Genomic DNA, 15719 nt, shown 5'->3' with positions numbered 1-15719 from the left:
CTATCCTTAGCTCACAAGGACGGTGAGGTTACCGCAACCAAATGAACTAACGAGTTTGAGCGGGACTCGAACCCCAGTCTGGCAATCACCAAGCAGCCAGGCTTACTCATTGTCTATAAATACCATAACATAATGGTTTGTCATACTCTTGATTTTTCCATTAACTGGTTAATTTCATAGATATGGTGAGCTGTTGAATATCCGCTCCTAAGTCCTGCCTGCTTTCTTGGTTGTTTGAAGTCTAGCTGTCTTTCTATGCAGCCTAATAGGATCTTGGTAAATATTTTATATATTATCAAGAGTAAATGTATTGAGCGATGAAAGGGCCAGACGATGGCTCTTGATGACTTATATACATATGATCAGCGCCCAAGAACCCTCTCCATCAAGCTAGGAAAAGGAAGTACCATTAAAATCATCAAAATTATTTCCAATATTAAAATTATAGTTATTATTAAAATTGCCTGAAATTTCACGGAAATTAATAGAGCAAACCCTTTTCATTGGTAGATGCTAAATCAAATGTGGGGTAATTAGCTCTAAATGAAAGAGATAGGCCATTCTGCTGCATGCTGTCGAGGATGATGTATAGGTGATGTATGTGGTCTTTTATGGAGGGGAGAATACCAGTATGTCATCTACATAACATAGGCAAAAGAAATCTGGCAGCAGCAGTGGCAATTTCTACAACTGTGGATATAGGAGAAGTACAAACAGTGTTATATAACGGCGCCAAAACTAGACTACAGGTCTTCTATGTCTACCTTACTGTGAATTAGGATTATGATAAAGTCTTTCCAAGCTGCGGGTATTGAGCATTCTTGCAGACCTTTTTTGTAAAGTTCAACGAGTTTCACTACTATGAAATCTCCTCCCTCTATTTATTAAATAAATTGTTAGGCCATATTCTCCTGCTGCTTTGCCTCTTTTCTTACCTTTTAATACTTTCTTTACTTCTCATGCCCCAAAATATACGTGCACTATATCGACGGCACCTTTGTGAAGGCCCCCTCTTCTGATCACATTTACTAACTATGTAAGTCCTTTGATTCATATTAGAACATCATGACAATGGCCGCCTTTCCTTCCTAGATGTCTTTTTATTAATTGCTGAGCTTGGCTTTGATACCACTGTCTACAAAAAGTCCACGAACCTTGGCCTTTGCTTGAATGGTGGCAGTGAATGTCCCTTTAGGTACAAACTTACCTTCATTGGGCCCTTTCACATTGTTCTTCCTGAATGGAGACCTACAAGGAGCAGGATAGGATTACCCAGATCCTCGTGAACAATTAATGGTTACTCCAAGAGGCGGATCAATCGAGAGGTCAAATGTGCTATGGACAACTGGTACACGAGACTGAGCCCAGCAGCGGGAGCACAACTTCTAGAGTCAACCTCTGCTACAAAGCCATTATCCACAAACAGTGCCAGCATGTCAAGTAGGCCATCAAGAACAATGTCACTCCCATTCAAGAGGACACCGATGTGAACCTCATAATCTACTCCCATACCACGAGGACAAGATTCCTCATATAAAGTATACTAGCATGCAAATAGACAACATATTTTTTTCAGTTTATAGTTGGCAAAAATGTAAGTAGTATGGAGGAGTGGGATCTATGCAAAATGCGAGGGGCTGCAAGGCAAAAAAAGTTTATAGTGAGAACCGCTGTTCTAAACGCATCTTACTGTAAACATACCTTCCCTGCCTTTTAGAATAATAGATAAAGAATGAATATCTCTATAAAAGTATAAAAGAAATAAAGATTGCAATGGAAAACTGAATAAATTTCAACAATAGAAGATATAGGATTTGTAAGAAAAATTAACACTCATACTGCAAAGATGAACTTTACATTTTTATCTTTATCCAACTAAATTTTCGATAAAGTTTTTAAATTCAGATGTGCATATTTTTACAGTGGTTTGATAACATGTAAAATGCAAACAATATCCTGTAAAGTGGTATACAATACACGAATATTGAAATTATATTCAAACCCATAAAACGAGTAGAAAAGGTTATATATCCCCTCGGAAAATTCTCGTGAAAAAAAGTCTTAACGTAAACATGCCTTCGCTATCTCTTTATGTAATAAACTAAATAATGAATAACCATTGAGAAAAATAAAAAGATTGCAATGGAAAACTGCGTACATTTGCCATCTGATAGGACCAAATAAAGGGGAGGTCAACTCAAATATTTTAGGACTTGGTTAAAATGGGGTCTGTACACACACACACATACACACACACACACACACACACACATATATATATATATATATATATATATATATATATATATATGTATATATATATATATATATATATATATATATATATATATATTTATATATATATATATATATATATATATATATATATATATATATATATAACAGATTACAAATAACAAACAGAAATAGCAATATATACATAAGATAATAAGACGTGTAGTAGTGAAAGTGAGAACAACGCATTAACACTCATCAACACACACACAGTTACTTACACTGGTTTGCTTCTTTTACACTGGTATAGGGTATTTCTTTTGATATCTGTCTTGCAGGGGAAGAGGTAGGACCCTGCTGCTACAGTACCTTTCCGATGAAATGCTGGGAGCAGGGTCTCCTTGCAGAAATGCACCTTGCAGCCAGGATAGAACCAACTGTTGTCCTTACAAATTCCCATTGACTAGCACCAACGACACCTCTTCTGTTAGGCCCTCGAAACACTTTGTATTTTTGGGCCATACTTCTTTAAAACCTGACGATAGGATCCGTTACACTAGGATGTCTTGCAGGTGGGACTCTTGCTCCTACAGGCTCTGGTCGTAGTCTCCTTCCTGGTGTCACCGCCATTACTGGTGCCTTATCCTGATGGTTTTCTGTGCCAGTATTTGAGGTGCTAGTCATTAGACAGGTTGGAGGGGTTTCTCCTTGGCCCATATACACGGCTTTGACATGAGTGAGGATAATGGCATTGAATAAGGTGAATTCCTCTTCTTCCTCTCTGGGAGTATTTCCAGTACAAAGTGAACACATTACCTGAAAGAGGTAAATATCAAATTTCGTTGTCCATTTGCTGATACACCTTTTGTATATTTGATAAAAATGATCAGCACTGTGCATGAAAGTATTATAGTCAGAGATGGCCTTAGGACGATGCAACTGCAACCTTTTATGGGTGCCTCTTCGCCAATGTTCATGGTGTTGCCAGCTCCTTATTATGAATGTTGGTTGCCAATTTTACAAGGGTCACAAGCATGTTGCCTTTCCTTTGGAAATAAGATACGTCCTTGAGAATGTTGGTTCTTGCACGGAGTTGCAGTGAATTGGGAAACACCTCTAGAACACTGAAGAATGCCACAGGTATGAATGTCACTGCCATACAACTCTTGGGTAAGGGAGGTATAATAATTGTCCATTTAGAGTCGGTATTCCATTCCTTTGGAGATTGTTGATCAGGTAGAAGACAGTTTTATTGATCAGGTAGAAGACAGTTTTGCAGGTGGGAGTGTAAGTATAGGCCTCAAATCGGAGACATAACCACCACTAGCCTTTAGAGTGGTAGATATCTTTATACTACATTTTGCCAGCTTGGCAGAATTATACACTTTGAACTTAAGCCTTCCCTTTCATTGCAGCATCCTTGCATGCGATAGACAGCTCCTACAAAGGAGTGTACACATCCCTGAACTGCGATCGGAAGTATTTGAGGATTGTTCTCACTTTCACAAGACGATTAAAGTTGCCTTGTGGGATCTCAGTATTATTGCTCACATGGAAGTACGTTACAATCTGTAAAAATCTGCGACATGTCATTAATGGTATGAATATTGGCATATGTGATAGATAATTTTTTGACCAGTACTCCGGCAACGATGGTTTTTTAATTATCCCCATAAGGAAAACGAGTCCCAATTACTGTACAACATCCTTTACAGTCCCTAGCAGCCAGGAATTAAGGGATGAAGGTGGCATACCTGCAAGATACTGTTTTGCATAGATATTTGTTTGTTTTGTAATAAAAAAAAACCAAATATATACTAAAATAAATAGTGAAAGACCACTGCTCACTGATTCATGTCAATTGTTTGTTTGATCCGCCTTGCACACACGCTGCTACTATCCATTTTCTGTCTCATTGCTGGGTAAAATCATCATATACCTGTAATCAGATGCAAATCTTTTTTCCCTTGGATGATGTCGCAGTTTTAAGCGAATATTTCAACAAAATAGGTATTGAATGACATCCCAAGTGCATCATTGGCATCGGTGCACTTACAATTACGTGAATGAATGGTGCCAAGATGTGTCATCAGATCCTCACAGAATTAATAAATGATCCACTAACTCCCATCTGTTTAAGTTAGAAAAAAAGGACCTCGTGACTGAGACTGTCAAAAAAATCCTAAATCAAGACCAGACATACAAATTTTATGAGGAAAGTCTAGAGATATATTTTTCGTAAATTGTTAGAAGAGCATTGGAAGTATTATGCCACATGCAAAAACCAAATAGGAAATTAAGGATCAGATGAAAATTTTCAGCGTATGAATTCAGAAATTTGGCCAACTGGCATTCTAAACATTTGGATGATATGGAAGTAATAGAAACTGGATAGTAGTTGGCAGAGCTGCAGCTACCACAACAATATTTACTTAATGGAGTAATACTATCAATTCAAATAGTACAAAAAACACCTAATCTAAGAATGATAATAGAGAGCCTAGGTAATTATCTCTCTTCTCTATTTTAGGAGACCTAAAAACTAACCTTTTGAGTGCCATTGGACATAATATTATGCCCGATTTTTCTAATCCCATCAATGACATTGGACATATTCTACGTCCAATAATTACAAGTTTTTTCTCTCTTTCTTTTATCATGCATATGAATATTTTACAAAATATGTAAAATTATATCTCAATGGAAATATATTCAGCTATTCAGATGTCTTGTGTAGTTCTTGTGCTAAGATGAGTTAGGTAAAATGTTAAATAATTGACTTGAGGGCTTTGTGGTGAGGAGTTGGCACTCAAAGTGTTAAACTAGTCAATTTAGCTTTAGGTAATCAGGAAGGAGTCAAAATAAGTTTATCATTGCTTTGCTTACTGTTAATAAATCAGCCTAAAACGTTATCTTTTTATTTGGGCAGTTGGTGATAAGGCCATCGGGTAAAAGCAAAGGAAGAACTGTCAAGTCTACATCAGAGTGCAGATGTGAGGGTAGTTCGCCATTTATGTTCCTGAATTTTACCAGGAAATATTTGCACCAATTTTTAAAATCTGATATGACATATTCTGTTTCCAAAGATTATAAGCCTCTTGTTCCTCCAAATAAATGTGTTTACAACTATCATTAAATTGCTCCTTATCTTCGATATAGTAGTCCAGCTCAGCATCTGAGGAGAAATATACCTATCAAATGTTTACTGAACTTTCATTTAGGGGAATAAGAAGCTCATCTTCCCTTTATAAAAGAGGTCAGATCAAATGCAAACGTTCTCTTGAAATTCCATTTTAATCTGCTTTAGATTTTGTATGTATCTTACAGGAGCATAGTGCTTTAAGGAACAGTTTGCTCAGCTTCTATTACTATAGAGATTAAAGCATGATCCTATTGATCTGTTCAATATGCAAAAAAAAAAATCATGAGATATGGATTTGTATCAAAAAGTTATCTTAAATTAATATAACTTTTGAAAAATAAAAAACGTTGGGTATTCAGAAAGTTAGTCACCCCATGTTAACCCAACAATCTTACTAAAAACCAGAATGGTGAAAATCATACATGTATAAGTTGGTTAGTAGTCAAAGGAACGTTTTGCCCTGTTTGAAAGTTTATACCTATACAATTACTTTCCTGACCAAGTGCCTGTTTGGCAATGAAAGAAAATGGTTTTGCCCATATAAACCCAATTTTGCTGACAAGAGAAACACAGTTAATATGATTCATACTTACAAACCATTACTTTATGCCAGGATGGCCCTTCCCTCCCCTTTGATTGGGAGATGTGTCCTTCAAGGAAAGAACTTCTGAAAGGCTAAACAATTGATTCTACCAAATCTTTTTCCTTCAATAAATATGGTATTCAGTTATTACAAAGAATAAACGTTACTTGTAAGGCAATGGTTTGAGTTCATGCAATATGATTTTTTTCATGCTTTTAACACACTTGTTATTTAAATTTCTTTGTCCTGTTCCTTAGCATGAAAAGCAAACTGGAGTGGAATGCAAATATGGTTCTTTTCTTAAATCATTCAAATTTATTCTCGATTCTCAATAAAAAAAAAAAAAACTTTTTTTTTTTTTATTAAAGAATGCTCAAGTAGAGTATGCTAATTCAAACTTTCGAGTCTATTATTACAAGAAAAATAAAAGTATTTGACTTCCATAATCACCAATAAGATACTCTATCTAGTTACAAGTGAAAAGAATTTATTATCCAGGTGTTCTTATCTAACAATTAATTAATTAAACTAGTGGAAATTTCAGAGCCTTCCTCACAGCCCCAAATTCTTTTTTCACCAAATCTCTATGTTATTTTGATTGTCAACCTTTTAAGATTGTTGGATTTCAGAATTCATCAATAGAAAATTACTCCCTGATCTCTTTTTTCATTGCTTGCCTCATATTCATACTATATTCATTTTTCATGGTATAGAATGTTATTTCAATTATTCTTGTGTGTCATTCACTATGCTATCAGTTTTGGCTGCCTTAGCCATTAAATAAAACTAAAATATCACAAAGAAACTGGAAATTTACCCTATGACATGATAGCACAGGGGTCCTTTTCTACTATTGCTTTCGCAGAGTACGATTCAGATGGATTTTCAATTCCTCGTGAGAATTCTTGGAATTTGCCCCTCCTCTTGTTTGATCTCAAGGGGTTTATTGTTTTTTTTAGTTCATTGAATAAATACAGGTATTTCTTCTTAGTCTTTCAAGCTTGAACTTGTTTTATATGCTCATTTACCTGATGATCTCTGTAATCCACACACCCACATCTGCAGGTCCCCACATTCTCAATGTAGGGACCTGAATGAATTACTGTACACATGGCTCTTTAACTTGTATATACTTATAAATTTGAGAAATGTAAGTTAATTAAAAGATTAAAGAGACTCGTTCCTCAGATGATCAAAGTTCCAATAGTAATCTTTCTCCTTGGCTGGGTGGGCTTACTGTTCCTGCTACGAGGGTAGATGTTAAGTTTAAAGATGAGGAAACTACTACTAATCTGGACAAGGTTTCTGATCAAGTATAATCTAATTTAGCCAGATATTTATGAGATTTTATGGCTAATATCTCTTTCTCTTTTTATCCTTAGATTAAGCCTATCCTTGACAATAAGCTAATGATTCGAGATAACTTTCTTTTGGATGGTTTAATGACTTCTGTGCTAGATATGCAGAGTACATTGGGAAAAGCCTAAAAAGTCAGACTATTACCAATGCTTTGCTGTTGACTACTTTGTCAGAACTGGCTCGTGTCAATTCCTGTATCACCGGAGAGTCATTAATATGTTAGCCCTTTAGGTGGCGAAGGAGATTTTTTTTTTCATTCATCCATTTCTTCCCAATGACTAGTTAGGTTCAGGTTGAATCTAATGAGCCTTAAAGGGCTATGTTTCTGGAGGTAAGGTTATTTGGATTATATATGTCTATATAGGTGATAGCTTACATGTAATTTTGGAGATTTGCTTTTGTAGACCCTCAATAGAAGTTATTGTATGTTTCAAATAAATTGCCTAATGTTCAGGATGGTTCAATTAAGCAATATGTGGCCTGTATAATTTCCATGATGCAGTCTCTAGATACTACCATGGTCAATGATTCATCTGAATTGATAAAAGTATAGTCTAATATGGTTCTTTAGTGAAGGGACCAATTGTCTTGTTGCCCTAGTAGGTCTGTTTCAGATGCTCAGAAGATTTCCTTAGTATACTCAGATACTTAGGTCTGGTGTTGGATCATGTTAAGTTACATGATACTTCGAGGCAAGTAGCAAGTAAGGGCCAGTTTGATTTATATTCACAGGCCTTTTAATCTGATTCAAGATTAAGACTTGCTCCAAATCCTGTAGTCCCTTCCACTTCAACTTTTCCTCTCTAGGTTAGGTAGTTTCAGACTTAATAAAATTATGAGTTTCCCCTAAGTTCGTTTGTGGAGGCAGAAGACGAGGCCCTTAATCAAAAGAATCGAGGAGTCCTAACAAACCAGTCTAGCAACAGCCCGTGCTGTCAGTAGCCAGTAGGACCCAGGTTACATAATTTTCATTGGTGATGGTGACTGATAGACCGAAACCTAGTAATTCTAGTTTTAGAAAAGAGTTACTTTAAAAGACAGCCTACTTATTATTTTTATCAACATCAATGAAAAAATTATTTCACCGGGTGCAAATCCATGGGAATTCAATCAATGAAGACTTCTTTGGACAATATGATAAAATGTTTAAGGTATTCACACAATGAGAAAAATGTTGGCATCTATAAAGGGGCGTCGGTTCTCAAGCATACTAAGTAGAATATTTCTAATAGTCCAGTTATACACAATGTTATTAGGTCTTTTGTTATTGAAAATCCACCTGAAGCTAAAAAGGTTATATGGAACCTAGACGTTCTTCTGAGGTTCCTGAGAAGTCCATTTTATGAGTTAATAGATGGCGTGAGTTTGAAATATTTCAACTTGAAAACTTTTATTGATAGACCTGGATTTGGCCAAGAGAGTAAGCAAATTGCAGACATTTTTGCAGGTAGGCTTCAAAGAGTACAGTTGGATCCTTCCAATATTATCAGAATCTAGAGCAAAGAAGGATTTTAGTGTCAATGCCTTACATCGTTCATTTGATACACCCCCTTTAGATGATTAGGTGGACAGTGAGCAAAACGAAAATGATATTTGTCAGAAGTTTTAGAAATTATTTGTAAAGGATTTCCTCTATTAGGAGCTATGTCTGGAATTTGATTTTTGCAATTATAACTTATACAAGGCAATTATCTAAGATTGCTAAGTCCTCTTTCCATATAAGTTTAATTGATAATACTCATAACGAAATGCACGAATCACTGTTGTTTTTAATGCAAGTAATGTGGCGGTATGCAAAAAACCCAAACCGCGCACCTTTCAATCAATCTTGCTGACAAATGTCTACAAAAATGAACTTCCCTACGTTATCGGTAACTGGACTTTCAGACTGAAGAGACATTTAAACCAAACCTAATCATGAAACTTTGTTTCTTATAACTAAAACTAACCAAAAACATTCTAATAATCCAAAAAACTAACAAAACATAAAACTAAAACATACAATACAACCAAATTTAATATATATATATATATATATATATATATATATATATATATATATATATATATATATATATATATATATGGATAAATATCAACACAACATCGTGTTCAAATAGAAATAAATTTCTACCTCATACTTGGGATCGAACGCTAGCCCCTTCTAATGAAAGGCCAGGTCGGAACCAACCATGCCACGAGAGGCCATAAAAGGAAATCGGAACCTGACGCTAACTAGCTGTCCGAGGATTTACCTGGCGAGACATCAGTCTCTTACCAGCGAGTTTTACCCGATTTCCCCGGCCCACCACGTGACACAATTGGTAGTAATTCATTCAAATTACCCATAAGGAGTCAATATGGATATTTATCCATATTGACTCATTAGGGGTAATTTGAATGAATTACTACCAATTGTGTCACGTGGTGGGCCGGGGAAATCGGGTAAAACTCGCTGGTAAGAGACTGATGTCTCGCCAGGTAAATCCTCGGACAGCTAGTTAGCGTCAGGTTCCGATTTCCTTTTATGGCCTCTCGTGGCATGGTTGGTTTCGACCTGGCCTTTCATTAGAAGGGGCTAGCGTTCGATCCCAAGTATGAGGTAGAAATTTATATATATATATATATATATATATATATATATAAATGTGTGTGTGTACACATGGCCATGGTCGTCCACACAAGACTAAAGTAAGTCTAACCCGTGCAATGCCAGAGCTTCATAACAAACGGAAGCTTCCGTCTATTCGACAAAGCACTGTCTGTCACTTAGGGAGGTATTCAAAGGAACAATCTGATTCTGTTTCTAGGCCAATTCGTTATCATCATCATCATCATCATCATCATCTTCATGATCATCATCATCATCATCAAACCTTAAAGAAAAATTCTAATTTTTGTCAAGGCTGGGTCATCAGCATTCACATCTTCATTCTCCAAGATTAGTTCATTTAGGGTCTTCAACAATCATTCACATTAAAATTTGAGGCTCCAAAGGAGAAATTACGGCCTGAAAATAAAAATAATAAGAACACATACGAACTCTCTCTCTCTCTCTCTCTCTCTCTCTCTCTCTCTCTCTCTCTCTCTCTCTCTCTCTCTCTCAAGGATGTGGCAAACAAATTCAAAACAAATGAAAAAGAAAATCATGAAAAGTTGTTCCTCCCTAGTAAGATATCATTTTTAATTGTGCCAAGAAATAATCATATGAAAAAGTACTGAAGGCTGCACATTGGTGATCTAATTCAATTTTAATGTTTTTTTTTTTTTTTGGGGGGGGGGGAAATAATCATACTTGCTGCGTCCTAGGTCACATAGGCTACCATTGGAAAGCAATGTTCTAAGCTAATGTCTTGGAATTGAATACGATTAATTTTCGGTTAAAATTTGGATTATTAGGTTATTTTATTTTCTCCCGTGATGAGTATAAAGTTTTTGGGAGGTGTCAAAGACTAATTGTTGTATGGATGTTTTTGTGGAGAATTTTTTATGTTCTGAGTGGGAACTTAGTCCGGGAAAGTCTCCTTATGACAGTTACATAAAGTTCAACAGGGGAGGATAATGAGCACTTACTCTCGGGGCACAAACGCCCTGCTAATACTTTACTGTCACAATTCACTAACCATCACTCTTAAATACAAAAGGGGGAAATTTACTGTCCAGAGGCCGGAGAACTCCACACGCAGAATTATAAATAATTTATGGCCTACTCTAGCTTTGTCAGGTCTATAGTCATCTCATTCTTAGGCTCTGTTCCGACTCCGTCCTAGCTACCCCAATGAGATGCTGGACAGGTGTTTTACGTTAATGTAATTAGACAAAATAAAAAATGGGAGCAGTGATGAAAAGTAGTTTAAAAGTTTAAAGATAAGGATCTTTACCTTCGAAGCAAATATATTAATGCAAAGTTCCTCGCTGTTACCACCTATAGACTTATGTAGGTTTACTCTTCAAATATTCCCAGTTTAAACATTAAATAAATGAGGGAATAAAAATACTAAGGAGGTTTAATTAACCTAATATTGATTTATTTTACAAATTTACATCAAAAGAAAACGGACATCTTAACAGCACAAAAAATGGTATCAAAAGAAATGCAATTCAAATAATGAAAAAGGGTTGATTAGACACGTGGTCTGCAATAATGAATAATCAAAATTGGGTCGGACACGTGGCCCATGTGACCCAGAGACTGTTAGTCTCAAAAGGCAAAAAATTATATAGAAAAAGTATATACACACAATCCCACCGCACACAGTCCGAATGTTGTAAATAGCCAGGTTCCCTATCAAGTTAAAATTAGTTTAAGCTAAGAAAATATGGGGGAAAACTAAACGGCCATTGTTGTAGTACCTGCACTCCTTTGAGATTGTCCTATGCCCGTGATGGCTGTTGACCTGGACGTCGCACTAGTTGGCACTTTGCACTCTTGCCTGGCTCACCCCAAAAATTCTCACTTTGGCTGCAACTATGGTATACCAGGGTCCTCTTCTCAATCTCTCCGACCGGCAGCAGTCTTCTGTGAGTCGAGTTTTGGGAGAGAGGGGTGGGGGTGAGCCAGAGGTGCACAGATTAACTGACTGAGCCGGTCAGTCGGTCTCGACAGCTTCTTGATGAATGGGAGGACACTAAGGTCGAGGGAGATTACCTGGCTTCAGCTTGCCAAACAAGTGACGAGCTTGATGCGCACGGTACTTCATTGGGGGTGCCATATCGGGACTTCAGGACAGGGCAATGTATTGTTGCAAGGAGTGCAGAGGAGGCAGGATTTTGTACTAAATACTTTAGAGAAATTCTGCTGCTCTAAGGGAGTTTATATATACAACAATCCTACCTATTCTGGCTTGCTAAAAATTAATAGTTTAAATGATTAATCAGCAATGGACTGGTGCGATGGGCATACATCTTAAAATTAACAAACCTTAATTGGTACTGGGAAATATAAGATGCATTAATTCAGCAGTATTGAAATTTATATTTAAAATTCAGTTTAGGAATTCAATCTCGATCCATGTAGTTAAGGAAAGAACCAACTTACGCCGGGGTTACTACTAAGGCCCTCTGTTGTGCGTATCTACGCTGTGACGTCACGAGCATGGCATGCGCCACTGTCAACAAGTTTTAGTTTAGAATAGTCTTCCCTATGTCTCGTTAAAGAAAACTTTATGCAGGAGAGAACGTTTAAGGGTAGCTCTAGTATTAGTAGAAGAGAGCTAAAAATACGATCGAAAGAAGAGTGAAGAAAATTCTTCACAGTTTTTGGCGTCTATTCTTTCATGCTAGACAAGTGTCTCTATATTAAATTCTGGTTGTTATGGTGATTGTTGATTGATTCACCTCATTGTTAACTTACAAATTTCATCTAATTTTTCGTCTAACAAACAGTAAAGAAGTCATTGCTTTGTCACACACACACACACACACACATATATATATATATATATATATATATATATATATATATATATATATATATATATATATATATATACATATATTCTGCATTTGAGGAATAATATTTGTAATACTAAGGGTGAGATTCTAATCACTTAATTTATGTAAGTTATTATTTCTCATCTATATAAAAGTAAATAATACAGATTTTTTCAAGTCAAGTAGTTATAACAAAAATAACTGTATAGACCTACTACTACTGTCCTTCCATCTTAGATAATGTTGCACCTCGCATTATGAATGACAAGCAAGATTAGTTGAAATAGACAAGGTTTTTATTTTGATAATTATCTACCATTCATATGTTTCCTGCCCTCCTCCCCACCTCCTATGGTAATATCTATTTGATTTTTTAAATGATGAACCTTTTTTTTTTCTAAAAAAATTTTAGTAACGAGGGAAGAGTTGCCAATTGTGTTGGCTAGATCGACAAGGGAACCTTGGCATATTAGCGTAATCAGGAATGGTTTGTCCTTAGATTAAATTAGAACAATGGGATTATGTTTAATTCTGAGCGAAACGAGCCACACAGAGCAAAGGCCATTTGAAGGCAACAGGTAACAAGGAGTACAGGGTACGGGATGACGCCATCGGTTGGCAATACTTGCACCTGCTGAGCGAGCTCACTATGTAATTGGCTCTAATTTCGGCCAAGGAAAAACCATTCCAGACTTTGCTAAAAGACACCTAGGCTACCATGTTAGAAGGAGAGTTTCTTTGTGTTGTTTCTGTTTTGTCGAATAGCTAAAGCTCCTAATGGTATCATGGACAACCAAGTATTGAAATAATAGTTTTTTTTAGAGACAATATTATGGCTTTTATGTCTTTTTAAAGAAAAATGCTTGTAATTTATAGTAGCATGTTAAAATTTTGAAATTAGCAAAAATAGAAAGAGAGAATGTAAAATTTGTCAAATCTTTTCTACAGGTAGGATATTCTGAATGGTTTGGAATTGGATGATGACTAAAATCATAGGGTATTAGGGCAGTAAATAGCAGAAATTATATTTTAGGATGTTTATTTTTTCCATGCTTCATAAGTTTTTATATAATATAAATATTTTCCTTGGATTGATAGCATTTCTTTTCATTGATGTAATATGTTTAACTAATATTTGAGAAATATGAAGAATTAGTAATTTGGTAATAAGTATGCATACAGGAAATTTTGTTCTGATGGTGGTTGAAAAATATGGTAGACAACATGACTACATTACTTTCTTTATCATGATCCTAAATGAATGAGATAATTGTGTTAATTTTCCTGAAAAAAAAAAATCTACTTAGAGTTCTTTCTATCAATTTACTACTTTCCTCATATTAATGTAGGGTTAAAATACACTTATCTCTGTAATGGTGGTAACGATGTAATGTTGCAGCTACAGGAAATGGTTTGTTTGTGAATACTGATGTAAATTAGAATAGGAAACCAAGTCCTTAGTTGCAAATCAACACTTTACTATGCCTCATGATACAGTACGTATGTGTATCATATAAAATATTTTTTATTAAAGTGTTTGGTACATTTCATATTATGATCCTAATTACATGTTGGAGGACCTAATGATTTTGCTAAACCTGTTTGTAGGTAAGGAAGAAAAATTATTTTAGTATTTGATGATTTTGAAGAATATGTCATAATACGATTTAGAGGAATTACAGAATGCCTGTTGATATTTATACTTTGAAATGAGAACAATACTTAGAAATAACTTGACATATATTCTGAAAAAAATATATTTTGAGACATAATCAGTCAATATGTTTACTGGGCTTTTAGATTTTAAGTTCCCTTCTGAACAATCTGCTGGCATGCACTTGTGACATGTAAGAATTACTTTGGTTAAGCTCTACTTTCAAAATGCATTATGTAAGAAACTGGATGACCGTTAGTATTTTTAAGCAGGGATGATAAAGAACAGGTATTGTAGTTAAGTTTATGGTATTTTTTTTTCTTTATACAATATGATGCACCATTTCAAGTTACGCCATGCATAAATTTTTGTCTAAAGTTGCATCACATAATTTTTAGATTTGATCCTATTGTTCTGCTTTAGTGGAAAAGGTCCAAGTTACTGCTAAAGTTCTCCAAATATGGCTGGGGGCTCCAAGCTTTTGCTGATTCAGTGCAACAGGACGTGTGGGTCAATTATAAAATATTGGTTGACGTTTTGATATTTAGCGTATAATTTATCAAAAGGGATTAGTAGGTTTTTATGAGGAGCAGAATTTGAAAGGGCTGTAACTTGTTTCTTGCAGCAACTTATGCATGCAATCGTGATGGTTCACAAGATGCAGCGACTGGCCCTATCCTCCACGAGCATGGAGGTGGACTCTCCCCCCGCCTGTCCCCCGATTACGGAGGAGGCAGAGGCGAGGGAGGATGAGGAGGAGGAGGAGGAGGTGAAACCAGGTCAGCCTGCCACAACCCACTAGTCATCACCCAGTATAAAGGACTGCCTCCACAAACACAACTAAGTTCTAGTTTGACAACATACATTTTTAAATTAAAGTTGAGACAAACTCCATGTTCATGCATCCTACTACACCTATATCAATGCAAGGTTAAGGTACACAATAATCAAACAAGTATTCACAACAGCTGCAAGTAATGAGAGGAATTCTACATGCAATACTGAATAATCAACGGGTAAATAGTCTTGTTAGTAGAAGAAAAGTGATTTTTGTTGTTGTTAGGCACATGGATGGTATTCAAGCACTATTGCCTTGCAAATTGTACAAAAAATGCAAATCATAATCACAAGTAGAGATAAAATAGGCACAATGTAAATCTAGTCTTGTCAAGTGGAGGCAGTTCCTGATTAGTCCTCAGGTGCTTGCCAGATCGCCTCACTATTATAAACGCAACAAGTTTTTGTTGTAGTTGTAAAACTATTGTGCATTGCTTAGTGTTATGTTTTTGTTATAGTATATGATAGTAAAAAAA

The 15719-nt window shown here is 35.7% G+C and overlaps 1 protein-coding gene across 1 annotated transcript in view; it reads left to right on the top strand.

The window, feature by feature from the left end:
* LOC137641024 (calcium/calmodulin-dependent protein kinase type 1-like) overlaps nt 1–15719 on the top strand; it is a 192269-nt gene that overhangs the window by 131859 nt on the left and 44691 nt on the right. The window contains exon 5 of the mRNA XM_068373475.1: nt 15032–15185. Coding sequence (XP_068229576.1) covers nt 15032–15185 — 154 coding nt within the window. The remainder of the gene's footprint in view (nt 1–15031; nt 15186–15719) is intronic.

The sequence above is a fragment of the Palaemon carinicauda genome, chromosome 5, assembly GCF_036898095.1.
Source record: "Palaemon carinicauda isolate YSFRI2023 chromosome 5, ASM3689809v2, whole genome shotgun sequence".
NCBI lineage: Eukaryota > Metazoa > Arthropoda > Malacostraca > Decapoda > Palaemonidae > Palaemon > Palaemon carinicauda.
This window is presented reverse-complemented; position numbering and strand designations above follow the sequence as displayed.